Below are 27,799 nucleotides of genomic sequence, written 5' to 3' on the forward strand. Positions count from 1 at the left end.
GCATGTCGAAGATCTCTCTCTCTGTGTGCTCCAACCTATACTGACAGCAGGGGTACCGCTTGGTGAGGCCCTGTTGATTTGGTTAAAAAACAAAATAAAAGTACTCAAATATAAATATAAAATATGAATTATAAATTATGCTCCTGCAATAAAAGATGATTTTTAAGGCTTTACCTGTCAGGGTTTGGACTTTGTTTGTGTTTAGTCACTTTTTATGTTTATATTTAGTATTTTGGTAGTCGTGGTTGTTTTGGTTACTTCCTCTCACTCCTGATTGTTTATTTATTGTTTGGTATTTGTCCTCTTTTATATTCTACTAGGTTACTAGTCTTATTTTCTCTGTGTTAGTTTCTTTCCTAGTTGTAGTCCTTTCTCGTTTAGTTCCTCTAGTTTAGCTTTATTCTCCAGCCCCTCTGGTTAGGCTGTGTTTACTTATTGTTCATATTTTGTTTGTTCACATTCTAGTCCTCATGTTCTCTTCTTCCCTTCCAGTCTATTCAGTCAGTGTGCTTTAGGTTTGTTTACTTTTGTAGTCAGGGTTTCTTTATGGTGTTGCTAGTTCTTAGGTTGGGTTCCCTCCATTTTCTCAGTTTCCTTTAGTTCATGTTTATTCTTGATTTTTATGCTTTCTTTATCTTGGTCTATAGTTTCAATTAGGTCTGCTCACTGTTGTGTTAATTAGTCCCTTTCCTCATGCTTAGTTTTATTAGGTTCACCTGCTCCCTCTGCCTCCCAGCCTCCTTGTCTCACTTGTTCTTAGTTCCTTTCATTACCTGCCGTTGTTCTCCCTCAGTATATTAGTTGGTTTTGTTTCATTGTCCTTTGCTGGTTCCTCTCGTTGCACAACTCGGGTCTACCCTCTACTGCCATGTATACCATGTTCCTGCAGATGTAAGTTTTGGATCTCTGGTTTACCTGCAGCGATTTTGTTACGCTTGTAACTTTGAATAAAGCTGAAGATTATTCGGAATGCTGTTGCCAAGCTCTTGTCTGCGCTTCGGTCCACCCCAAAACCTCACCGTGACAGCACCTCCTGTCAGCCTGAAGAGTCTGAGCCTACACCCTGATGTTCTTACTCTGCAATTCTTTGAACGTGGCACATTAAAAACACGAATGTTTGAGTGACATGAATGTAGAGTCAACACTCGGCCACATTTGTCAGTCGGTGTCATTACACAGCACTGAGGAAAGCGAAGATAATTTTGACACAAAGTAATGAAAGTCTTCCTTGGTGCTGCATAAATCAGATTATCATAAGATAAACATTTTAAAAGAGAAAATAAATACTACTGTTCTCTGAAGATGCTGGAGGAGGAGGAAGAGGAAAAATGTGAGCCATAAACATATCAGCAGGACCATCCATGCTGTTAAATACATTTGTGATTGATGGATCTGTGCTTTTGAACTGATGCTATCAGCCCTGTTTGAGATCTTCCATTTGTTTCTAAGCTTCGAACTACGCAAAATGAAAAACAAAAACTCCTTAATATGCAGAAAAGTACTGGCAAACACTAAAAGCTTTACAGAAAATGCTACAAATATTTCAATTTCTCCAAAGTAATGAAACAAAAGAGATGACATTAACTTGTATTTTTTATATGTTCACATTTTTATGGCTGTTTTGCTTTATTATGACTTCAGCTTTATGACTGATACTTTAAGAGTAGAGCCATGTAGAATAACTGAGGTTGTGAAAATTAGTCATCCACCCATTTTCTATACATGCTTCTTCCATACAGGGTCACAGGGACTGGACTGTGGAAGGAAACCACAGTACCTGGAGAGAATCCACACATGCACAGGGAAAACATGCCAACTCAATACAGACAGACTGCTGGCTGGGAGTTGAACCCAGGACCAATATATATATATAAAACTCATCAGTGATGAGTTATATATATGATGCAGATATATATATATATCTGCATCATTTATATATATATATATATATATATATATATAAAACTCATCAGTGATGAGTTATATATATGATGCAGATATATATATATATCTGCATCATTTATATATATATATATATAAAACTCATCAGTGATGAGTTATATATATGATGCAGTGAGCATTACATCACTGATGCAATGCTCATCAGTGATCAGCATTGCAGAAATAACAGAAATGAATCATTTGGGTCTAACTGCTCCAGAATGAAACAGCAAGCAGCAGTTTTATCTTAAACACAGCAAAATATCACATAGTATGAAGCTTGTGCTTTAGTGTGGCTTTAGGATAAACTTAAGTCAGGTTTTTACTTAAAGCAATATCTGCCTTCTTTCAATAGGGAGGGGAGAATTATATTAACAATATAGGATAATAAATATAGGATAATAAAATTGCCCCGTAATAAAGGTTTCTCATACCATGATTATAAAAAATAGCCTAATTGGTAAGCCTCACTGATAGTATATTGATGATTGCTGTTAATGCTGTTTGACCTAATATTCCACAGCGGAATAGTATTTCTGCTAAATGCAACTGACATACTGAGGTAACCTATTTAATAATGGCTCAGTTTAATTGTTAGAACAATGTTTTTATTTGCAGGTTTGTAGAATATATGCAGTGATTGATTTATAGCAAAAATGACTGTGTTGAACTTTAAATTGTGTTTATCATAATTGAAATTGTCATGGGAATAAAAATACCAGACAATACTGTGAAATTATTGTAGGTCTATACCACCAGTACCTTAAAAACATTTTCAGATACGTGCGATCTTGTTGTTCTGGGCATTTTCTTTTTATATTTGTTCTTTTAATCTTGAGGCATTTTCTTTACTCAAAGCCAAGTAATCATCCCAAGTTCAGCAGGGAATTATCTCTGCAAAACTGTGAAATCTTCTGTCTTTAAAGCTATGACACACACTCACTGTGCTGTGAGCAAAATCAGTAAAATCGCTGCCAGCTCTGCAACAGTGTGTGGGTCGACAACCAAACGTCAGCCTTGTGAAACAGCGCTATCTGGTGTTAAAAGCAGAAAAACTACTGCGATGCGTTTCCACTGCCTCCTTTAAAAATTACAGATGAACAGACATAGGCACAATTTTGCTTAGTTTATCTGTAATATTTGCCGGCAACAGCTTTATTTAAAATTTACTGCTAAAAACAAGCAATTAAGGTGTAAATTTAAAACTTTTAAATAAAACAAATATACCAGGGCAAGTATCAAAAATTAAAAAAGTTCCAAAATAATAATAAAAAATATATATATTTTATGAGAAAATATATATTTTTTAAATGCAATATAGATTGATATAAATGTACTTGTTTTCAATAGGTGTGTCTACTATGACAACTGATAGGTGACACTATTCTATGAGCTATATATAGTTTTTTTAGTAAAAACATTCTTCACAATTTATTTAAATACTAAAAGTTGTTTATTTGTGAAAATAAACATGACCAATGTTTATAGTTCTTATTCTAAATGGAGTGATGCCTTTACTTCTGCAGCAATGAAAAGCATTTACTGATACCTGTCCTGGAAGCTGGAAGGAAAAACGTTTTATATCCGTTGTGAAAAAGCAAGGAGACTGTCATGTTTCATTTGAACAGTGTGTTTCTGTCAATTCATGATCTTCACCGTAAAAATAATCCACCCTCGTCTCACATCGCTTTAACGTTCGCCAGGCAAATGTCCTGAAAACGTTAAGGATCATTATACAAGTTATCTGGTCTACCTTGCAAAGAAACAACTAGTTATTCATATTTACCACATTTGATCACTTGAGAATCAGCAATGAGGAAATCCGTTTAAACACAGACAGAAAGCATTATTGGAGTTCTGTGTAAAATCATTCATACAAAAGAAAAATCTGGTAATCTAGTAAAAACTAGCTCACGGATCCTGCAGAAAAGCATCTAAACCAAAAATCACTTCTGTTTTGGAAATTACAGAGGAACAGGGAGAGTTTACACTATTAGTCCAACTTTCTACATGTATCAAGGTGTCAATACTTAATAGGGAAAAACAGATCCTGTACAGCAGCCATGACGGCAGCAGCTGCATTAACACATTAACTGCCACTGCTTGCTATGACTCAGTTTAGCAACTAAAAGCTGTCATTAAAACAAAACAATCACTACAAGAGTTACTACATGACACCCCATCTTTTCATGTATCTTTCATGAATTTGTACTCAAACATAAATGTAGATAAATTACATTTCTTCATTTATATTAATGTAAAAACTACAAACAGAAAGCAGATGTGTTGAGCCCCCAAAGCATACAGAAAACTAAAAAATAAATATAAATTAACTCTAAATTTAAAACATTCAGCAATAAAACCCTGATAAGTACTCTTTACATAATAGTGCAGCTTTTTAAAACAAACTATATTTAAGAAAACAGTGCTTTCATATCATTATTATCTGTTTAAATTGTTACATCAGTTGAAAAAGACAGAACTAAAATGTAGAGATGCCCCGATCAAAATATTTCAGCAGATTTTGCAAAGATCTGAGCTGCCCAAACCAATTTTCATGATTTCTCTTTAAGTACTACAATACAAGAATATATAAGAAAGCATTCAAATTGTGCTTCTACAGCCTTCCTGTCGTGAGTAGTCATTCAATGTTTGAATTAGGCACAGAAGCTACGCCACACTGTCAGACATAGCAGTTTCTGTAAAAAAAAAAAAACAGATTTTTGAGTGATTTGGAGTCTCTGTGTCTATTCCCAGGGGAATGTATGTCCTTACATAAACTCTACGATCAACATTTCCAAATCCAGGATGTTGCATAAGTCAGAGATGCTAACAAAAGCAACTTTGCTATACTCTGTTCAGCTGTCCTGTTATCTGCTGAAAGTTACTCTCTTGCAGCCTTAATGAAACACAAACATGTTTTAACACGTTGTAAAAAATATTTTTCTTCTAAATAGCTTCTGACTTCATTTTAAAATGTTGCTGATACCTAAAGTAGGTATAGTTACTGTGCCTCGTGAGCACTCAGTGTAGCGATTTCACTGCCCAGGATCTCTACTTAAGAAATATCTATACTTCCTAAAATAGAATGTAAACTTAGAACTGGAAGAAAATGTGTCCGGATAGCAGAGGTTATTGAAAGGATAATGAACTTTTTACCTCAACAAAGCCTTCAGCTAGAGCAGCTAAAACAAAATAAGATAACTGAACCCAACCACTTTGTCATAATGTAAGACATTAACAAACCCACAACGTTTGTGTAAATAACTTTGATTTATGCGTTTGTTTTAGCTAAATGATTACTGGATAATAGAAAGCAAACAAGCAGCACAGAGAGCTATCCCTCAGATTATCTATTTAGTTAATTTAAACTATAAAAAATAAACTACATTCCTACTAAAGCAACATATTTTCACCCATTAAGGTATGTCCTTCCTGTCTTAAAAGCACAATAATCACTAACCTTCAGAGAACCATGAAAAGCAATTATGCACCAATAATAAAAGGCATGGAAAAGCTGAAGCAGAACATGAGCAAACATGGGTCACAAGATCCAGAGTAGCCACCACTGTTAAGAAAGGTTAATGGTCTCTTTGTAGAAAACTTTGGTGAGCAACTTTGACCGGAAAAACTTATCCAACTTTCTTGAGATGTATTTTTCTTTGTTGTTTTGGTTTGAGGTTAACTGGACATTTCTGTGTTCAGACTCACAGCTAATTTTTGTTTTCTTGTCTTGAAAAAACAAAGTAAAAATGGTTCCTATGTACAAGAGAATACTAGCTGGAGCTTTAAGAATTTTCATTCATTATTGTCTTCATTTTAGTGATTATAAAAAAAATCCAAGTTTACGTCTCCAACGATCTGAATACTGGGTCGATGCGGCACATTGAACAGTTCTGAACCCCTCAGACTCCACAGTCATTGGTTCTCTGCTGGAATCTGCGAGTGAGAGTGAGTGAGGTGGAGAAGGAGGCCACGGAAATGTGGAAGAGGAGCTGCCATATGTTCCTCATGCCGAGCAGGTACAAGTTGCATAGGACAATTATGCTCAAAAGGACGAATGACTTCAGCTTCTTCAGAGACGAGTGGAACAGGTAGAGGTGGCACTACGGAGTCGGTGACAAGAATACGGGTCAGACAGAGCCATCAAGTTATTACTGTTTGCAATGAGCAGCTGTGTTAACATGCAAACTGCAATTTACCTGAAAAGCACAGCAGATGAATGCAAGGAAAAATGCCACAACGTTCCAAATGCCTTCGTAGTCATCCTTTAGAAAGTTACATTAAAGAGCTGAATTAACTTTGGGGTTGGCAGAACATCTGCTTCTGCATATTTTAGATAAACTGGTACAACTTTTACAACTTGTAAAATAAAGGTGCACAGGTTTCATATTGACACATACAGGTGCAAATATATACATACAATATTTAGATAAATGTACCAGGTCTACAACCTGTGGCTCCGGAGCCAAAAGTGCCTCTTTGGACCTTCTACGATGGCTTTGTCTAAAAATAATAAAGAGACTAATGTTTTTAAATAAAGATATAATAACAAATGCTGGTTTTGGCAGTTTTTCAATGTAATACTTGCATTGAATTTCCACAACGGATTAATACTAAACCAGTAATATTCTTTTAATCTATTTTTCTTATCTTTAGGTTGAAACTATATGCTTTTTTTTTTACATTATTTCCCAAAGAAATCTAAATCCCATAGAAGAAAATGTATCAATCCTCCTTTTGCAAAAGTTGCATGTTTTTCTATATTTTAAAACCTAAAAATAGAAGCAAAATGATGGTTCTTTAAAAATGACAACAAATTTCTCATAGTAGATAACAAATTATAGATTGTCCTTATTTCAAAAGGTCATGTAACCTTTGCAGCTCTAAATATAGTTTTATTTAACTGGACTGAGGGTCAAACTGGCTCTCTGATTGTAAAGGTTGCAGACCCCTGATCTAGCTGTTGAATTCAGGTGCAGTTAAAGACTTTGGAGGTTGTCTTTCTCCTTCATTATTCCATCCACCTTGTGCAATGCACCAGTACAAGTGGCATCGCAACAGTTCCTCAGCATCATGCTGCCACCACCATGCTTGACAGCTGGTACAGCCTTCTCAGGTTTTAAAGACACTTTGTCTCCTCTAAACATAAATTCTGTCACTGTGACCAAACATTTCAATCTCTATCTCCTCTGAACATAACTTTTTTGCCCAGAAGTCATTGGGCGTGTCCACATGGGCACCTCTATACTTCAGATGAGGTGTCAGCTTGAAGGTGTCAGCTTTGAAGCGTGTGCTTAGTTGGTGGTCCACATTGATGTTAACGTCACTTTTAGTGAATAATGAAACTAGTGTTCCAGCAGCTTCCAGTGATGGAGTTAAACATTGCTATTTCCTTTCATCTTGAACATTATAAGCATTTTCCTTTCTTCTTCCTGACGGTTTGGATTAGATGGTAGAAACCTGGAGACAGCTGCGTGTTCCAACAAGAAAATGAGCCCAAACATACATCAGAAGTGGTTTTGGAAACGTCTGGTATGGCCCCAACCTCACACCTGCTACAAATGTATGGAGTATGCTTAAAAGGCAGCTCTATGTCAGGAAACCAACCAAATACTATAAGCTCTACCATTTTTTCCCAGACTGTTGGACAAACATTAAGCCAGAATTATTCCAGGAAGTCATGGAGTTTCTTTGAAAGCTGCTAAAGGATGTTTAGTCAATTATTATTAGAAGTGTATGCACAATATTTGACCATGTGAGGATTAGAGAAAAACACAATAAATTCAAACTGGGGCATCCAGTTTTCATTTAAAAAAATCATTTTAGTAATATTTTATATCATTATCCCACTGTGCAAAAAGGGCTCAGATACATCTTTACAAGCACAAAATTAAAATGACATCCATGCTTCTGAGGACTGTATGTAAACTTCTGACTGACACTGTACTTTTGAATCTATCATATGCCTAATGATTTTGACTAACTACAATGCAAAAGCACCTCTCTAACACATGACCACACTACAGTAAACCAAAAAAACATGTAACTGTTAAATCTTTGATCAGACCCCTGCAATGGCGATACCTGGAAGGTGTTCCCTACAAGGTGCACCCCGCGGATCACATTCAAAGATGCACACATGATATTAAGGACCAAAGAAAGGATGCCCGGGGCTGTCACTGGTTCAAGCCTCTGATTTATACCTGCTGAAACAAAAGAAAACAACAAAAGAATACATTTATCATGTCAGGACAGTGTAAAATATAAACCCACCCATATATATATCTGCATTACTTAAGCATGAATTATATGAATACTGTAAAGAGACTGGTTCTTAATTGCCTTACCAGATGCAGCAGTTTGGTCTATGTGTCCATTTGCTGTCCCATTGGACAGCTCCACTTCATCCAGATTAATCACTTGTGGTGGACGGATCCTCAGGTCCTCTTGGACCTCTGCAAGAGTCACCTCTAGTGCAGGACCTCCACTCTGGTTGTACTGCTGCTTCAGTTTTTGAATAGTGCTGTCTGTTAGGTAGAAGCAACATTTAGATTTGAATGCATATATTTAACTGGTTTTAATGAAATTGCCCCTCAAGCAAATGCTTAAGAGCATTAACTTAGTAGAAAATCTTTTTGCTAAAAAAAAAAAAAAAAACAATAAAAATAGATGTCATTTTATTCTTCCCTCACCAAATTCCAAAAATGGATATGGCCTGGCTGCCAGGGAAATGACAGTGTTGTTGAAGCATGCTGTGAACTCCCAACGCAAATCTTCCAGGAAGCAGAAGGCTTTAGCAGCGGGGAGGCTGCTGTGGCACACGCTCATGTAGGATACACCCTCTGAGGAGACGACGCTGAACAGGTGAGAGGAGATGAGGTGTTTGGTAAACAAACAGTCCAGCATAGCATGGCATGGATGTGGGCACAAGAAGGTCTGAGCACGGGCTGATCCCTGGCACATATACCAGGTATCCTGATGCATAAACTGTACATTACACATTTCAGGTTTTCATTATGAACTGATCTGTCAATTCAGATTTTGACCAGATCCAGTTTTACATTTTACTGAGGGCAATAACACATAAAACAGATAAAAGGTGCTGCCTGCAGGTGCTTTGTACTTGTAGAAAACGAAGAAAGGGCGATATCATCCCCATTTATTCAGAGACAATAAAAAGTTTACACACCCGTGTACAAATGTCAGCTCCTGTGATGTAAAATAGGAAACACTGATAAATAAACTCAGAACTTTTGAGACATATATCCTGCATTAATCAGCTGAAATACAAATCTGTTAGAGGGATAAATATTAAAAATTCAAAAACACAACCACCAGGTTCCATATGTATATAAACTCTTATCCGCACTCTGTTGAACAACCTTTTAATTCGATTCCAGCTTTCAGTTTTCTTGGACACAAATCAATTATGATGCCTCTGATTAACATGAAATAAAGTTCACCCTGGTAGGATTCTCCTGATATTTGCTCGTTTGCATTTTGTTATCTAAAGCCATAAGTTGGATTGAAATGATTCTCATCTTTCACATATATCAGTCAGGAGGAGGATACAAAAAACATGCAGAGCTGAAGAAAATATGGGACAACAGTGACTTTACTAAAACTAGGACTGCTCATCACCACAAGAACACCATATCACTGTGAAATATAATGGTGGCGCCATCTTGCACTTGCATTGGTTGCCTGTCTTCAGATTAAAGTAGCGTTTGTGTCTAGGTGGATCAAACATGAGGCGTTCTAAATAACAGTCAGTTTTGATTCAAAACCTGCAGGTGTCTGTTGAAAGATAAAGAATAAGTAGGATTTTATTTTTCAGCATTACAATAAGTAAAAATAGTTTCAGACTAGCCAATTCCAGAACAACATTTTTACAGAAAAATCCACGGGGTCGCCTGAAGACGGGTTTGGACAAGAGACGTTCGCACATGATTTTGAGAACCTTTGCGAGGTACAGTGGGCAAATATCACCAAGTTCAAGATGTGAGACAGTTCTAGTAGACTTCAACCAAAGAAGACTGAACGCTGAAATTAAATCAAAAGGTGGTTCAACAAAGTACTAGTATTGTTTTTCTGTTGAATTGTACAGGATATGCATCACATTCCAGATGGAAAAGGTTATAAAATGATTCATCATGGCCTCATTTTTTAAGTAAGAAAAACCTTTGATTTGTTTAGGTGTATGTAGACTTTTTAGATCCATTGTAGATCAAAGCATATCTGCTTCACCTTTATCTGTTTGCTTTTAATAAATTCAAAGAAGTGCATCGAATTACAAGATATTAGCTAATGTCTTTATGGACCAAAGATGGACAGATTGTGATTTCTGGTTGACTTACTGGTGCATTTATAACTGCAATAACCCAGATGTTTTACCATTTTAGCAGAAATAATCACTGTTAAACTGTAAAACAATGCTATTTTGATTTAAGGTTATCATACTGTGGGACTCTCCAAAAAATTTTTTTCAGGTTTCAGGGTCCTTACTATATATTGAGCTTCTGGCCCTTAATGGTTCCTCTGTCAGGAAAACGGGCCAGTGACTTGCTGATGGTCCTGAGCTGCTGCTTCCTCTCCTGGAGCTCTTTATTGTGCTCAAAGTTTGTGGAAGCTGACAGGGGGAGTCCATCCCTGACCCGCACCACGAACGCAAACAGGATCAGAGACATGATACCCTGAGTCTGCTGAGGATATGCAGCCTACATGTTGCAAAAAAGCAAAAATAGATTAAGGTAATTACTGTTTAAAAACGATTTAGTTTAACACATTAGTCCTGCAGTAAGCTCTATCGTTACATAGTTTTTACAAAATATTACTTACTATCAGACCTACAGCTAATCATTATTTTAGAAAAACAATAAGAATGAGTAGAACTTGATTTATAGATATGACATCATTATGTAATGTACTTAATATAAGAAAGGTTTCATTAACGACCAATTGACATAAACACCTTACCTCATTGTTATAGAGTTCATGTTGCACCTTACCACAATGCTAATGTAAGTTAGCTCACTACAGCATCATACAAAACAAACACACTGCTGACTGAAAGGCCAACCTAATTAGTGACTAATATAAACAAGCTTGAAAACCCTATAAAGCAATGCGAGTAGGACGGCTGACTTCATTTATCCAGAGAGCTAACTTGATTTCTGTTTCTGGATAACACAATAACAAATCTTCTACGGTACAGCAGGAGGGACAAACTTCCTGAAGAAAACACCCCCATTCTTAAAAAAAAAAGGAAGTTTGCACAAGCTAGCGGTCTACGGTCAGTGACTAGCTCGTTTTACCCAGCTAGCTACTGTACGTGGGTAAGTTATTTAATTTTGTGTTTGCTTTACATATATGTTGCGGCTTGGAATCTTTCGATAAATTTGCATAATTCGCGGTTAAATGCCTTTTAAGACCGAGGTTGTGGAGGATACAACGTAGGTTGCTGCGCAAACATCACCTAGCGCAGCTAGCATTTAGCTAACAAAGTGCAGCTAGCGCAACCATTTTGATAGCGCCTCTGTTTTCAGGTTTATGAATTGAACAATGTTTAGGTAATTCCTAAATTAACCGTAACATATCTTTTTTTGTCAGGTTATATAATTACATAATTGCTGTAGATGACATTACTGCGTTCTGTTGTAAATTAGGTTAATAGTCAGTAATGTAAACTAAACTAAGATTTTTCTTTAATTCTTTCAACTGTTATATTTTTGGTCAGTTTATGTTGAATTTATATTTGGTCTCTACCGCTGACCTTACATATTTTTAATGTTTTCTTCTGCTTTGATCATCACATGACAAGTTATGTAAAGTGTTGCTATTACATCCAGCTTCCTTTCCTCATCTTGTATTACTTTTGCAAAAGTAAAAGTCTAATAGAGCAATCACATTTCCTGTGATTAGGACCCGCAGCGGCAGAGAGAAATTTAGGAGAAACCAGATTGTCTACATTTTTATTACATTTAAACACACCCATTTAATACCTTAAAGAAATGCTTAAGCTACACGTTTATACTTTTAAAAATAGAATTTAGGATACTTTATATTACCAATATAAAGCAAGATTGTGGTGTGTTCTGTTTATTTTTGAACAGGCGATGCATTCCTCTGTAGACTCCTATTTTCCCCTCCCACTGATCTCTCCTCTCCTGTGAATTTCTTCCCTCATTTAATCTCTGTACTGTTTCCTAACCTTTCTTCATGCTGTCCCTTTTGAGTCTTAATAACTTGCAATGAGAAGTTAATGTGCCTTTTGGAGTAAACTGTTGGGTTCTTTCTTCTCAGTTTCTTTGTACTTTTCCTGCAATTTTTTTTAGGTCACCTGCCCTTTGATCATAATGGGGGTAAAAGATCGCCCTCAGTGTTACTTTGATGTGGAACTCAACCGGGAGCCAGGTAAGGAAATGATCTGTTGTCAGATTTAAGGATAAAACAAGTAAATGGCACAAGTTTCATTTCATTAACAGATCACTTTGAACACACAACGTAACTGTGGTCTTTTATTTAATTATACAAAATGAAAGCACAACACACAGTAGTTCACTTGCCTGATAGACTGGTTTGGTATCAAGTGTACAAGCAATGAATGGCTGTTTTGATGTGTTGTCCTGGAGTTGTTACTTGTTTGTTTGCGGTTTTTTCCTATTGTTTTGCGAGCGGGAATTATATACTGTAAAGAAGGCAGTAGTTTGATTTGCAATGTTATTACATATTTAGGCTTGACCAGAAAAAAACAAAAAACTTTCTTTAACACTATAAGAATATTGCTGGTGGGAATGGAAAGGTTTCTATATTGTCAGGGCTTTACTAGAGGAATGCTGCTGGAGTTACTACTTGTCCCTCTTGGTTACATGTTCAAGATTTCTTCTTTCTTCTTTAAATGTGCTTATTCTTAGTTGCAAGAAGCTGTAATAATTTCTCTGTCTGTTGTTTTCTGCAGTTGGACGCATTGTGTTCCAGCTTTTCTCAGATGTTTGTCCCAAGACAAGCAAAAACTTTCTTTGCTTGTGCACTGGTGAGTTATCTTCACTCAGTGGTGTTATCCACTATTACTGAATCTAGAAAACATTTAAGACAGTTTGTATTTAGGTCATTTTTGGCTCTGTGTTGGCATCAGCCATCTTCTATGGTGTAGTTTGTTGGAGCAGCAGCTTAACAGCTGTGAGGAAGCGCTTAGATCAGATCCTTCCTCCCAGCAGCTGTTAGTTTATAAGCATCACTGCTCCCAGCAAACTCAATAAGTGTTTACATCCTTGCTGGTTTTGTACAGTTTTTCCATTTTTTGTAAATAGTCAGTTGTTTTTTTATGTGCAAATAAACATGCAAATTTTGAAATCACCCTACTCAGTTGTACATTTATTTTAATCTATGTTATTTTTATCACCTGTACAGTATTTTTCTTGTGTTGCAAATCTGCCCTTACTGTACAGTCTTATTTTCATTTCTTATTGTTATGTTTTTATCTTTGTGTGTATTGCATTAGTCCAGTGAGGTATTTTTATAAATTATTTCTCCTATCCAGCATCGACTTTTAACATGTCTGACCAATGGTATCAAGTTATTTAAAACACAGTAGCCTTATCCCACTTAGCCTGGCCTGCCGTTTCTGAACTACACACAGGATTTGGTACACAGAAGCATTTTCTACAGTTGCAGAGTCTGGTCTGATTAAGTTTGTATTTCAATGAGAATTTTCCTTAATCTTTATGCTATTTCAGGTGAAAAGGGAACCGGGAAAGTCACTGGGAAAAAACTGTGTTACAAAGGCTCCACATTTCACAGAGTTGTGAAAAACTTCATGGTTCAGGGAGGCGACTTCACAGAAGGTAACAAAATAAAAACCCTTGCTGGTTTGAACGTTTTAAGTGACTGAATGATGTTGGATTTGTGTCTAGGTATAGAATATGTTTACACAATTTAGGTTAGATTGACATCTAAGGATAAATATCTACAAATTAAAGGCCACCCAAAGGGGAAAACGTTTTTGAAAAAGGGATACAAAGAGTTTTTCATTAAGGCACCTGAACCTAACGGATGCACAACAGCTTTGCTGATTATGGTGGACATCCAGGAGATCTGCTGCTTCCTTAAAATGGCAGCAATGACAACAACAGTGTTTGACAAGCAAGCGATGACCACTAGGTGCTTTGTTATTGCTTGGATTATGGATAATTTTTGCTATGCTGTTTTCAAACACTGTTACGATATTTTGATATAAAAATAATTTTTAAAAGTTCGATTATTTTCTTTATGGCTACAGGAAATGGAAGAGGAGGAGAATCTATATATGGCGGCTACTTTGAAGGTAGTTCAATATTGATTTCATCTAATAATAATGATAATAAATGTGTATCTAAGTACTACGATGCTGTACTGTATGAGCAAAGTTTTGCATGTTCTTTCTAGCTGAATCAGTAATTTCTTGTGAATTTAATCAAAACAGCATGGGAAGTAGCCATTCTCGTTACTGAATGCTACAATCCTCCTGCCTAAAACTATCAACATATTCTCTTATTTATAGAGTGGTCTTTTGCAAAATGAGAAGGTAAGAAATGTGCACAGTCCAGTAACACCATGCCAACATAGTCCTCACAACAAGGTTTTTACTTCCATAAGTTTACACATGTCCTGACAGATTTCCTCTTTGTCTTCAACGTGTTTGCCTTTAACCTGCATTTCTATTGTCTTTAGACCTAATATGATGGATAAAATTGAATTTTTGAGTTTATGACATGTAGGAAACTGACTGGAGGTTTTTTTCCCCCCAACATTAAGATCATAGTAGGTCAGTGAAAAGGTATGATGTAGACTGTAGAAAGTAGAACCTACATTCATAAACAGATTTATAAGAGCTCCTGAGCTTTGATTGATTTCCTTTTATTACTTTAGTTGTTCTAAAAAATAAATAATTTAATCTTTTCTGTTTGAATGATGTTTGTCCAAATCATTTAGAAGTTTTTGATTCATTTCCAATTATATTACCTCTGACAATTACATATGCTTCCAAGTCTCACAGTCTGGTTTTGTTAAAACACATTTCACAGTTTCTGATAAGTTCCTGACAAGTTCGTGAGATTTCCATAGTCTTGAACAGTCTTGTCCATATAAGCTTCACGTTCAACCCCCCTCCATGTGGAAGAGTTCAGATGATGTTGGATTGACCCAATATGCTTAAATTTTGAGGTTAGCGTCTAGTGCCTTAATAAAAAAGATGGCTACATTGGTTGGAAGTTAGTGTAAAAATGTAGCCCTATAAACAAAGAAGGAAGGAGAGTATGACAACAAGAAGACAAACTGTCTGAGAGGGAAATCAATAGTTGGGAACTTATTTTTATAAGACACACCAAGATTTAAAAAAAACCTTTCCGTAGCAGAGATTTTTAAGAACTAAAGTTTGCACTTTATATGCAGAGATTATTCAGAATCATGACGAAGACTCTTAATTTGACCATATCTACCAGAAAGCACAAGAGTTGAGCAGTTTTTTTTTTTTTTATGGGATTTTCCACAACTGTCTCTTTCCATTGACTCTAAATGTAAGCTGAAAAAATGTCAGAATTCGTTTTTGGACGAACCTTTGACCTTGCACTGCTTTAGCCATACTCAAGACCTTCTTCAGGCTTGTAATGTTGACGTTTCCGCTGCATGGCACGGCTAAACCGAACTGTGTTTCTGTGCTACGTTTGTGAAAAGCAAATAAAAACAACACCTAAACTTTATGGACTTCTTCCATGGATTATTTATAAACTAAGCTAACTGTCAAAAGCATATTTTAAACATAGGATTTAAATGTAAGTTTAAATGTAAAAAAACTAAAAACCTTCCTTTTACATTGAGTGGGAATTTAAAAACTGAATTACCTTTTCTTAAAATTAGATATAAGATTTTCAGGGCTTATAAACTTCAGTCGTGATTTATAAGCAGTCTAGTGGTGGCAAATGTTTTTATCCTCTGGAGTGTTTTAAGGAGAGCTGAATGCTTTTTCTGACCTAAACATTTAGATTTTTGCACATATCAGGTTTATTACTTAAGTAAACTGTTGTAATTGACAATGGTATTCTACTGTACATAGTCATAAGCTTGCTGTAAATGACTTTCAACCACCAGTTTTAAGCTTCAGAAAGCTACTACACAAAATATTTGGTTTCATGAAGGCGAAACAAAGGGTTATACATTAAGGTTCTGATTCTTTTTTATTTCTCCTAAAGTATTTTAGTTCTCATTAGCGGGGAAACACCCTCTGAAACTTTGATTTCCCTTTGTCTGTTCCCGACAGATGAGAATTTCATTCTCAAACATGACAGAGCCTTCCTGCTGTCCATGGCCAATCGTGGGAAGAACACCAATGGCTCACAGTTTTTTATGTGAGTAAGAGTCAATTCAAATAAGGCACAATATTTAACTTTGATTCCAACTGAAGCTCAGTCCTAGTTTTTAATTCCTGACCCTTCCTTTTGTTATGACCCTACTGAGTAATATTTGTCTATCAGAAGTCCCCTCTCTCTCTCTCTCTGTGTGTGTGTGTGTGTGCAGTTAGATTTCAAAGTGCAGTGCAACATTGGATTCATTCTTTTTTTTTTTTTACCTACAAATGTGTTACATTTTTTCTCTTGCCGTTTTTTGTGTAAAATTTACAGAAACTCTAGCATCCTGCTCTTCCAAGGTAATGTGTCTCAAAGGCTGTGTTTTTTCTCTCTCCTGACTTTCTTTTTCATGTTGTAGTTTGTATTTGCTAACATGTTTCACAGTACACAGCTTATGTTTTTGAAATGCTTAACAGTTTCATAAATAATTTTAGGCAACTCGTGTTATTTGGACTGAAAGACCCCCTGTATCACAGAAAGACATAATCGTTAGAAGTTTGAGACTTTCCTTCCACATGTAGATACTTGTGAGACATTAAGGATGAAAGTTTTAATGGATTTAAAAATGTTTTTCTTAATTGATTAGACAATAAAACATTATAAGGTGGCTTCCTACACTTTTAAGTGATTTTTCAAAATTAAACAGTTTTCAAAACTGTCTTTAAGTCAAATGCAAGATAAACCAAGGGTGGTTTTATACATTAGATGCCTTTTGGAGACGTTTTCTGTTATGCAGTTGCAGCCTCATGTTGTTTGAGTGATTTCGTTTTTTAAGTTATCAATGTTTTCGTTTTTTTCACATGAACCCGTCACCGTCATTGATCGATTCGTCATCTGGATTAACCACAAACAGCACAACTAAAATGGCACCGCACCTTGATGGGTGAGAACTTCTTCAGTCATCTCCAAATACATTGAAGAACAGGGAGAAACTTACTTTGGGCACCATGACTAGTTTTACATAAAATGTGTCAAAAAATGGCCTTTCAGGCTATATCGTTTCTTGATATTCTTTCACATTTTTTGTGTTGTTTTACGTGCACATAACTGCCTTTTCCAGCTGCTGTAACATGGCAAATAATGGTGAAAATAGTAGTTATTTGTAGAATCTAAAGATTAGGGCTGCAACTAACGATTGTTTTGCTAATCGATTAATCTGTTGGCTATTTTTTGGATTAATCGCTTAATAATTGGATATCAAAAGGTGGTTAATAGGAGTTTTTTTTTATAGAATTTGAACCAGGTGAAGCTAAAGCTATGCCACTTGAGGAGTTCTGCAAAGAGCATATTTACAGACAAAGAAGTTTTTTATTATTATTTTTTTTTTTATCTTAAATGCAAAATTAATATTTTTTGTACAGTGTTTGCCTAATTACAGCTCTGAGTGGGTTTTTCTTTCAGCAAATGGCATGTTTTAGAGTCTGTATACTCCAGTTAATGATTATTCGATTACTAAATTACTTGACGATTATTTAAATAATCAATTAATCTGATTAATTGTCTCAGCCCGTTTCATTGATGGAGAAAAGTCTGACGAGTAGTTTTATTTAAAGAGGAACCAAACCCCAAATCATCTTTTTTGCAGATAAATTGTATAAACTGGGCTTTCAGGATGCAATCTTTATGTTACCTGTGCTATTTTTTTAAGTTTCATGCAAATTTGTTTAATTCTTCAATATTTGTCCTAAAACCATTTTAGTGCTGCCCTCTTTGGGATGAACGGTGGTTACTGCGGTTGAATTTTCCTATTGGTTCAAACGATACAGCTTGGAACATTTCTACGTCACGATTAATCTGATTAATTGTTTCAGCCCTACTAAAGATTATTACCCCACACTGGACAATCTCCTGACATTTGGTGCCTAAGAAGAAACTCTGTTTTTTCTTATTTTATTTGTTCTTTTTATCCAATACAGAAGGTAATCAATAATGATATACAAACAACAATTTAATAATAAACACTTCCAACTGGACACTTTCAGTGGAACGTTTAATGTTAATAAAACATGATTGAATCATCAATAACATTCGATTCTACATTGCATCTGATGGGGCTGGAATAAACATATACAGCTTTCATCAGGGCCAACGTTACTCCACCGTTTAGTCACCAACTTACCGTTGAACTTTTTTCGTAATTCCAGACAGAAAACAATATTCAGTCTGGACTTCAGTTGTTTCAGGAACACATTTCTTTTGGTTTTCTGTGCAGCGTCCATGTTGTCTTCGGTCTTGTCATCTCTGGGTTTGAAGTGATAAAAAAGATCGAGGGACTGAAGACTGATTCAGCTAGCAGACCCTACGCCGATGTGAGAGTGGTCGACTGTGGACAGCTGATCACAAAATCTGCAAATGATGGTCAGTTCACTCTGTTTTCTAGAAAATCCACAGTCTGCTCACTTACAGGAATCAAGTTTTATCTGGCGTTAATGAAATTGCCAGATTAAATTTGTGTTTATTCTCTTGTACTTGGAAAAAAAATCTCAAATACAAAATGGTAAATACAAAATGAAGATCAACTTGCATGATGTTAAAATTTTAATTTCAGTGCTTGAGGGCAAGCGGAAAAGGACTTCATCCCTTAACTCCAATGACTCATCCAATTTTTCCATGTCTGAAAGTGAATTAGAAGAAAATGTCGAATATCAAAAGCGACTGGCAAAAGGTAAAAAGCCTAAAAAGAAAAGGAAGGAAGGAAAAAAGGTCAAGAAATCCGATAATGTACCTTCCAAGCAAAGGTATTTTTTTTTAAACTCTCTTCCATGATCAAGATTAATGCTTATGATGTAAAAACTGCCATGCAGATACATGTTTGGTTGTGTCTCTACTCTGAAAGTCCTGCAGAAAAAGAAATGGCAGTAGGTGAAAGTAAACCTGAAGAAGAGAAGGAGCAGAGTGGGAAGAGGGAGAAACCTGTTGTTCGACTGGAGGAAATCCCACCTGTGCCAGAGAATCGCTTCCTGCTGAGACGCGACGTGCCAACGGAGGAGCATAAGACAGAAGCGTTAGTTATCAAGGAAATCATAGCATACCATATAAATAACAGCGCCCTGCAAAAGTATTCAATCCCCTGGAACTTTTTCATATTTTTTCATGTTACAACCACACACACTCACACAAAGTGAAGTGGAAGGAAATGACACATTTTGCAAGTTAAAATATAGGAAATACAACATGCACTTTTATTTGGACTTTGACTAGGCCTTTCTGGCACATGGAAATGCTTTTATCTGAGTTATTCCATTGTGGCTCAGGTTGTATGTTTAGTGTCGTTATATCACAGGAAGATTGACCTCTGCCCCAACTCAAGTCCCCTAACATGACTTCTTTCAGGATTGCTCTGTAGTTCCATCTATCGACCCATCAACTCTGACCAGCTTCCCCATCTATGCTGGAAAAAAGCATCCCCACAGCGTGATGCTGCCACCAACATGCTCCACCTTTCGGAGGGTGTGTTCAGGGTGAAGTGCAGTGTTAGTTTTTCACCACACATATTATTTAGCATGTCAGGCTAAAATGTTTATTTTTGATTTCATGTGATCAGACCACCTTCATACTGCAAATAGGTCTTCTCATAGGTTTCGGTCTCTGATAAATGCTCTCCTTGCCTGGCCTATCAGCCATGTTTTGGTGCATGAGATTTTCAAATCTTAGGAATTTGTTTTACAAATAATCAAGGGGTATGAATACTGTTGTATGGCACTGTATGCACTGCTTACTGCAGTCATTGAATTAAAAAAATGCTATCGTATCTTTCAGGCTTGAGAAAGAAGAAAACGATCCTTTAGCTGAACAGAAACCAGCTGTGACAAAGTCTGGACGGAAGATCAGAGGCAGAGGAACAATTGTATGCTTCTCTCTCAATATCAAAGATTTCCTATTTGTTTTATGTAAACTTATTTATATTCATCTTTGTCTTTATGTTGGCTGTGTTGAGAAGTTAAATCGAAGAGAAACAAAATTTTTGGACTTAAATGTAAAGAGTAAATATGCAAAATTAATCAGTTCTGCTTTTTATTTTCCTTTTTTTTTTAAGCGATATCATACTCCTACAAGATCTAAATCACGCTCTACATCTGTTGAAGAGCGTGGAGGAAGCGAAACTCCACCACATTGGAAAGTGGAAACAAAGAGAACCAAAGTTTTCCTACCCTCGAGCCCAGAGAGGTGGAGCAAAGGAGACAAGTAGGAATTATATTCTACTTCCCACTTCTTTGCTTGTTCGTCCTTTGTTGCCTTCATAATTCTTTTGCTTTGACAGACTCAAAGACCGTCCCTCAAGCAAGTGGGATAATAGAAGCGCCTCTCCTCGGCCCCAGTCTGGAGAACGTTCCTCAGACCAGAGCTCTGAGAGGTCAGGCCAGCACCGGCTGCCAAAAAAAGAAAAGAAAAAAGCCAAACACAAGAAGAAAGTCAAAAAGCGCAAACATGGCAAAAAGAAAAGCTCCAAGAAAAAATTTCAAGAGCACCGCGAGTCAGAGGGTGAAAAGTCAGCATCTTCTTCTAGGAAGTCCAGATCCCGCACACCGAGCAGGTCTCCCTCAAGTGAGCATCGTTCTTCCAGCAGGAGAAGACGGCAATCCTCCCAGTCTTTCTCCAAATCCTACTCTAGGTCCTACACATCCAGTCGATCCAGATCCAGAGGAAAATCCAGGTCTTATTCACAGTCAAGAAGCTTCTCTAGATCAAGAAGTCGATCTAGGTCTAGATCCAGATCTCAGTCTTATTCTCAGTCCCGGTCAAGATCACGGTCAAGGTACAGATCAAGATCTCGGTCGTTTTCTCAGTCCAGGTCAAGATCAAGGTCTAGGTATACATCCAGATCCCGATCTTTCTCCTCTAGAAAGAGGAGCTTTTCCAGATCTCCAAGGAAGAGGAAGACGACCAAACCGAAAATTGACTTTATGATGCCTGTGTCTGGGAAGGTCCAAGATAAGAAGGTTACACCTGTTCCCATCCTACCAGCAGTCCCGGTACCTGAAAGGGTTCCTGTGATCCCGCTGAGTGACAGTCCTCCTCCTTCCCGCTGGAAACCAGACCAAAAGCCCTGGAAGCCCTCCTACATTCATATTCAAGAAATCAAAACTAAAGCTACGCCCAGTAATCCCTCTACCACTGGTTCGGCAACGGCAAGCTTCTCAGTAAAAACTCAGACTTCAGTTACACCGAAGTCCATGCCAGAAGACGTTCAAGACAAGACGGCACACAAACCTGCACACAGCAGGTCCTCCAGAAGCAAGTCCTTCAGTCGTTCCAGGAGTCGAAGTTCTAGCAGGTCCAGGTCAAGATCAGTCCAGCCGTACAGGAGCAGGTCGTCATCCTGCAGCAGATCGGACTCTGAAAAGGACCAAAAAGGAAGCAGCAGCAGGAGGAATTTGTTAGATAAGGAATGGAAGGAGTACTACAATTCCCTCAACAGAATAAAAAATTTAGAGAAGTATATTATGGTTAATAAGAGCCCAGAAGGACTTTTAGGTTCAGAAAGAGAAAAAAGCAGTGAGCATAGCCCTGAAATTATTGGCTCTTTGGAGAACAAGAGAGAGAAGGACAACTCAGAAGAACCAGAAGCAAAAGGTTTAATTTCACTTCCAGGACAGAGCTTCAACAGTCGCTCTGAGTGGGACAGCGACAGTGACAAAGTGAGCCAAAGCAACACTGCAACCGAGAAGCAAGCTGTCCAGTCCAGCACAATGCTGTCGACTGGATGGAATTCAGATGGAGATTCTGAGAATATAACCAACAGAAGATGCTTCGGTTCTGAAAAAGAGGAAGGAGAAGCGAGTTCTGAATCGGACTATGAAGCTTTGAAAAAGACAACAAAAGCCGTGAACGAGATAGCATATAAAATTGCTGCTGCCATTGCAGCCGCTTCTTCCTCTTGTCCCTCCGATGATAGTGCTCAAAAGTCTGCAGAGCAGGAGCGCAAGAAGAGCAAGAAGAAAGCCAAACGGAAGCATAAGCATAAGAGGAAAGGAGAGAGTAAGACCGGTTCTCATCATGGCAAGGACAAAACTAAAAAGTCCAAGAGAAAACACCAGAAGCTGAGAGAGACTTTCCATTGGCAGCCACCGTTAGAGTTTGACGAGGAGGAAGAGAATGATGAATCTAAAAGAGAGAGACGCAGTCCTGACACAGAGGTTACAGAAAGTTTAGGTGAAGACTTGAACACAAAGGACCAAAATTCAACTGATTTGAAAAAGAACCCTGTAAAAGACGAAGAAAAGATTAAACTTCGATCCAAAGAAAGCAACGTTGAAAACACAAATCACTCTGAACAAGCATCTAACAGGAACAGTGTCAAAGACCAAGATTCTTTTGATGATATGGAGATTTGTACTCCAGAGCACACTGTTGACATCATTGAACATCCTGTCACGCCTGATTCCAACACAACCACTAAATTAACCCTAAGTTCTACCTCAAAGTCATCAGAAGTGGCGAGCACTGATGGTACGTTGTCTCAGAGCAAAACCCTGCCTGATGTCACGTCCTCAACAACTGCTGGTCCGCAGGATGAAGCACCTCCTGGCAAATCCGTCATAAATTTCAAATGGAAGCCATTAAAACGAATGGCGGCCGTTCCGGAGGTGAACGTCCAGGCTGTTGCGGTGAAAAGCAAACAAGCTAACGAGAGCATGCAGCACCTCACCATGCAGGGAGTGAAAATGGAGATAAAGAGTAAAAACCGTGTACGACCTGGTTCTCTGTTCGATGAGGTTCGTAAGACGGTACGACTCAACCAGAGGCCAAGAAACCAGGAGAGTTCGAGTGAAGAAAGGTCCCCGTCTGTGGGGAAGGCCGGAGGTGCGTCACGCACACGTTCACCAAAGAAGTCCAGCTCCCTGTCAAGAAAGTCTCGGTCTGGTTCGAGCCACCGGTCGCGCTCCGGAGGCTGGTCCCGCTCCTACAGCAGATCCAGAAGTAGATCTCGAAGCTACAGCTACTCTTCCAGGTAAGAGAAATGTCACACAGTTCTGTTTAAGCTGTCAGTTCATAGCCTCAGGTACAGTCCTTTTGTTCAAGTTACTTATCTACATCATTGTTCCTGAAGGAGCCGCAGTCGGAGTCGGAGAACCCGTAGACGAGGACGTTCTCGTTCACACAGCAGCACATACCGAAGTTACAGCAGGCACAGGTACACCGACTCTGTTACTTATTAATCTATTTACCTTATGTCCTTGAGTTTACTTTAAAGAAATGCAGATTCTTAGTATGGAGGTCCAAAAGTGCCACGAAAATAAATAAATAAATCATTAAATCATTTCCCGGGCATGATGTGTGTGGTAGAGCTCGCAACCCATGTACTGAGGCCTTAGTCCATGACGCAGTTGTTCTGGGTTCGAATCTGGTTCCCGGAGACCCCCTCTCTCCACCCTACTTCCTGTCTGCCTAATTTGGAAAAAAACCCTAACAAAAATAAAACCACTAGCCTCTTAAATGTGTTGCTAATTAATTAATTAAACTAAATCAATAATTGACTATTTACAAACAGAATTTCTTGAAATACCTTGATAATTTATTTATTATATAAAGAATGTTAGTAAAAATATTTTGTCCAGTTAATGTTTTTCTGTCAGCCTTACCCATTAGGAGCTATTACTGGTATAGTTCGTATAATTGGTTTGATTTGCTGTGCAGATTAACTAATCAAAGCAGCTATGTATTTTAAGCTGGAGTTTGAAATATTTTGTGGTGCACCACAGCACAGATACTCATATTAATTGTACACCAAATGTTCTGCCAAATTTGAATGTTTTTTTCATGTTTTTTGAGAAACACGTTGGCGACATTCATTTGTTCCATAATTTGTAGCTCTGGCCGAGGGAAAATTGGTGTTTAAAAATGTGCCAAAACTACAAATTCCATGATTCATGGAAGCAATACGCTTAGAAATGAGTTCATCACAGGATGGTCAGCTTTTCCCTGCAAACATGCCAGAGTTGTGATGCTGAAACTGGCTTTACTCACTGGTTGGGTAATTAAAATTAAAACGTTCTTGTACCATTATTCCTTACCAACTCTTTTGTCATGACACTTAGATTCACCTAGTTTAAATAAGGCAGGGAGTTAAACTTAATTTCTCAAGGATGTTATTGAAACAGTTTTTCATAATTCATGTTTGTCCTAAATATTTTTCAGATTGGTCCTGAAAGGTCTTAAATTGAACCTACTTACAACTGGAGAAACCCTGCTGTACAGATATAATCATGTTTATATTTCAATCAATGCAGTTCACATTAAAAATGGATGTATTCAATTGTTAACTTGTTTGAATGCATGTATTACTTAAATATATTTATTTAGAATTGATTTTATTTATAACAATTATCAAACATTTATTTTGTGATTGATTACGTTTAGGCACTTTTGGCACTCAGTACAGAAACAGTCCTGGTGAAAATAAAAAAAGATGCTTTATCATTAATCTTCCCAGGATCATAAATTATCTTTCTCCTAAAGTGTATTTTATAATTTCATGCTTGTTTTCTGTTCCTTCCCTGGCAGTCGGTCGTACAGTAGAAGTCACTCCAGAAGCCGCTCACATCATCGCCGTAGGAGGTCCAGGTTTGTCACCTTCTTCTGTCTGATTCAGGAAAGGTTCTTGTGTTTGTGTGAAGTAGCTCTGAACATCAATGCACATTAACAAGGTACTATAAATCACTTGCAAACCATACACCAAAGAGATGTTTTAAACACCCAAAGCGTTGATTGTAATTTAAAAAAACAATGAAAAACACTGAATCCCAGAAAGATGTGTTGTATCTCTTTGAAACATTCCTGACATCGTAACGGTCAACTTCCATTTTATATTTTTTGCAAAGATTATTTCAGTTAATTAACCTGTAATTACATTAGAGTCGCACAGTGTATCATCATCACCATATAAAAAAAACAGCTTTGATCCAATATATGATTAGCTTTTATATCTGAATAGCGATGCAGTCAGCCTCTTCATGCCAATAAGGAAGCCGACCAGCAATCGAGATGCAAAAACTCACAGAAAGCAATGGAGACACAATCAAGATAAGAGAGAATCACAGCTGTATATTTTTCCTCATTAGGAGACATATTGTAACAAATACATAAATAAGTCAGCAATAGTGATTCAGGCCCAGTGCACAGTAACATGCATATTTTACAAAAGAGATTTTCTGCTGCTTTAGTTGACATGTAAGCTGAAGTTTGGTGAGATGTTTGAAAGCACTTTTCACACTTTGGTTTTGGTGCGTCTGTGCTGACTGGAGATACGGCCATTTGGAAACTACAACACAGCAACCATTACTTTCTGCACTTGAAGCTACAACAATTGAGACGTTTTTATTGTTATTGTCAAACTTTAGCCGTAAAATGATCTATTAACAAAAATTGTAAATGGTCTCAAAGAAAAGATGAACTACAGTTGTTTTAGAGGAATCTTTAGCCAAACAGTGCTTTAAAAGTTGGTCCTTTGATTATTTTAAGCTGTTTATCTGAACATTATCTCCACCAACGAACTATTTGGAGCATTGATATTACAGCAATCTGTTGGGAGATAAGCTTAGATTTCCTCTCCTCTCGCTTTTAACTGGCAGCTTTTAGGTTGTCCCTGTTAGGTTGAGCACTTTAACTCAAATCTCACTTTGCAGATACCAGTAACATGTAAATACTATGGTTTCCAAGTACCACCATGGAGTAAGGACCTGGAAATTTTTCTTGTTTGTTGTGGTTTTCCCACGAAGACAAAACTGCACATTTTACGGATGTATGCGGGTTGATAGTGTATTCCATTTTTACTAAGACGAAATGTTAGGTAAAAAGAAAGGCAGGAAGATCCCATGAAGTCTGAATTCCTTGTGGATTTTTTCACCAATCCCCAACTTGAAATCCAACATGGCTGCTTTGTGATTATTTACACATCTCCCAGTTTGCATCTGATTGAATCTTTCACATGCAGCGTACAGAAATATCTCTGTTGGTGAACATGTTTCTCTGCTGAAACTTTCTCCACTTTTAAGTTGTTCCTGTAACAAGTTATCATTTTTGCTGTTTGTCCTTATCAGCTCTAAATCACAGTAATTAGCCTGGTATTTACTCTGTTAACACCAGAATTTCCTCTGAATATCACTGAAAGGAACCCAAGTAGGACCAGTAGTACTTGTACCCCAGTTTGAAATCCATGGCCCTAACTGATCTCTCAGCCGTTTTGTATCTGGCTTTTTGTTTTGATGCAGGTCTGACTCCTATGACAGCTATTCCAGTCGGAGCGTGAGCAGGAGACGAGGGCGTAGGCGAAGTGTGAGCTACAGGAGCTCTGAGCGCCGATCACGGTAAGACAGTGAGGCAGGTCTAACTTCAACCTTTGATTCCATCTGTCTCCTTAGGCAGTATCCGATTGGTTCCAAAGGAAAAACTGCAGTCTTCCTTCATTCTCTTTTCATATTTGGCATAAAATACTATTAAAGTGTAATTGGTCGACATGTTTCCAGATTAAATTAAGGCGTCTTCCATCCTCGTGATCCTGTGTTTTGACAACTAAAAGCTAAAATGTTTCATTGTAATCCGTCTGCTTCAGGTCGTCCCGCTCGTCTAGTCGCAGTTCTTCCAGACACAGGAGTCACAGCCGCAGCAGCCGCTACAGTTAAGCCTCGCCTCACCTGAGAGAGGCCTGCTAACATGCTGGGAGATACTGAAGCTCCAACAGGAAGGGTTCTTCGTGTTTTCATACTGTGTTAAGTTTCGTTATGTGAGATGAAGGGATGGTTGTTGAGGTACTGAATGTGAAAAGATCTTTAAGAGTCTGACAACTTAACCTGTTTGCAACGATATTTGTGTATTCTTTAACATTTGCTTCTTTTATGCTAAATGGTGCAATTATTATACTCTTTAAACATCTAACATTTAATGTGTTTGAGCAAGGATAAGGGTGGAAGTAAAACTTATTTCATTAAGAATAGTCGTTTCTGAATGTACAGATGAGTGTAGAAGCTGTATATTATCTCTAAAGTTTTGACATTATAACGTTGCTAAAAACGTTTTCTTTTATTAAATAACACCACACTTTGAGCTTCTGTGTTTCTTTATGCAATTTATTACAATCTTTTGACTTTGCTTTTACTGTACTTCAGATATTGGTGAGAGTGACCTGACTTTATATAATGAAACATATTTCCTCTTTCCCTTGTATAACTGGTGTTATACAGTTAGGAAAATACAAAACTATGTCCATCCCCATGTAAATACATGCACTAACACATAACTTTAGAGCTCTTCTTCTCTCAAGAGGCTTGTGTAAGCTGCTTACTACAAACCAACTTGCAGTGCCTCCATTTGATCTGCAGGGGGCAGCTTTGCAGGCAGAGGTTTGGTGGCCTTGGAGCAAAGAGGATCAAATTACTCTTTAAATTTCAGTATATTGTTCAGTATTGCAGAAATAATAGGAAAAGAGTGATTTATTATACCAAAGTACCCTGACTGATATAATGATTTAAAACTAT

The 27,799-nt window shown here is 37.3% G+C and overlaps 2 protein-coding genes across 6 annotated transcripts; one reads left to right on the forward strand and one right to left on the reverse strand.

Annotated features, from left to right (window-relative positions):
• Window positions 1-3,375: 3,375 nt before the first annotated feature.
• Window positions 3,376-11,060, reverse strand: sec22c (SEC22 homolog C, vesicle trafficking protein). Of its 2 annotated transcripts, none has more exons than XM_047348986.1 (7): window positions 10,921-11,060; window positions 10,450-10,661; window positions 8,637-8,800; window positions 8,292-8,471; window positions 8,029-8,147; window positions 6,144-6,209; window positions 3,376-6,047 (listed from the first exon to the last, which is right to left on the reverse strand). In XM_047348986.1, the coding sequence occupies exons 2-7, from the start codon at window positions 10,629-10,631 to the stop codon at window positions 5,847-5,849; spliced, it is 912 nt and encodes a 303-aa protein (XP_047204942.1). In that variant the 5' UTR covers window positions 10,632-10,661; window positions 10,921-11,060; the 3' UTR covers window positions 3,376-5,846. The 2 variants fall into 2 exon arrangements, with proteins under 2 accessions (XP_047204942.1, XP_047204941.1); XM_047348985.1 differs by having other exon boundaries at window positions 8,029-8,150.
• An 88-nt stretch (window positions 11,061-11,148) lies between these two features.
• Window positions 11,149-27,368, forward strand: nktr (natural killer cell triggering receptor). Of its 4 annotated transcripts, none has more exons than XM_047348980.1 (17): window positions 11,149-11,279; window positions 12,279-12,357; window positions 12,902-12,976; window positions 13,680-13,787; window positions 14,222-14,266; window positions 16,238-16,325; window positions 17,179-17,208; window positions 18,538-18,683; window positions 18,874-19,063; window positions 19,162-19,329; window positions 20,085-20,172; window positions 20,362-20,510; window positions 20,587-23,277; window positions 23,377-23,460; window positions 24,831-24,890; window positions 26,537-26,632; window positions 26,878-27,368. In XM_047348980.1, exons 2-17 carry the CDS (start codon window positions 12,300-12,302, stop codon window positions 26,945-26,947), a joined length of 4,146 nt encoding a protein of 1,381 aa, XP_047204936.1. In that variant the 5' UTR covers window positions 11,149-11,279; window positions 12,279-12,299; the 3' UTR covers window positions 26,948-27,368. The 4 variants fall into 4 exon arrangements, with proteins under 4 accessions (XP_047204936.1, XP_047204937.1, XP_047204938.1 ...); XM_047348981.1 differs by having other exon boundaries at window positions 11,253-11,271; XM_047348982.1 differs by lacking the exons at window positions 11,149-11,279; window positions 12,279-12,357; window positions 12,902-12,976 and adding an exon at window positions 14,483-14,506 and having other exon boundaries at window positions 13,745-13,787.
• The last annotated feature ends 431 nt before the right edge of the window (window positions 27,369-27,799 follow it).

This window comes from Girardinichthys multiradiatus, chromosome 21 (genome assembly GCF_021462225.1).
Source record: "Girardinichthys multiradiatus isolate DD_20200921_A chromosome 21, DD_fGirMul_XY1, whole genome shotgun sequence".
Classification (NCBI taxonomy): domain Eukaryota; kingdom Metazoa; phylum Chordata; class Actinopteri; order Cyprinodontiformes; family Goodeidae; genus Girardinichthys; species Girardinichthys multiradiatus.

Excerpts from the sequence above, each read along its gene's own strand:
- sec22c (XM_047348985.1), bottom strand. The coding sequence starts at position 10,631 with ATGTCTCTGATCCTGTTTGCGTTCGTGGTGCGGGTCAGGGATGGACTC. Across the intron at positions 6,210-8,028 it reads TTGTAGGGAACACCTTCCAG|GATGACTACGAAGGCATTTG; the intron begins GTATCGCCATTG and ends AACTTTCTAAAG. Across the intron at positions 6,048-6,143 it reads TCATCTGCTGTGCTTTTCAG|TGCCACCTCTACCTGTTCCA; the intron begins GTAAATTGCAGT and ends CCGACTCCGTAG.
- nktr (XM_047348980.1), top strand. The coding sequence starts at position 12,300 with ATGGGGGTAAAAGATCGCCCTCAGTGTTACTTTGATGTGGAACTCAAC. Across the intron at positions 17,209-18,537 it reads ATGGCACCGCACCTTGATGG|CGTCCATGTTGTCTTCGGTC; the intron begins GTGAGAACTTCT and ends TTTTCTGTGCAG. Across the intron at positions 23,461-24,830 it reads CGAAGTTACAGCAGGCACAG|TCGGTCGTACAGTAGAAGTC; the intron begins GTACACCGACTC and ends CTTCCCTGGCAG.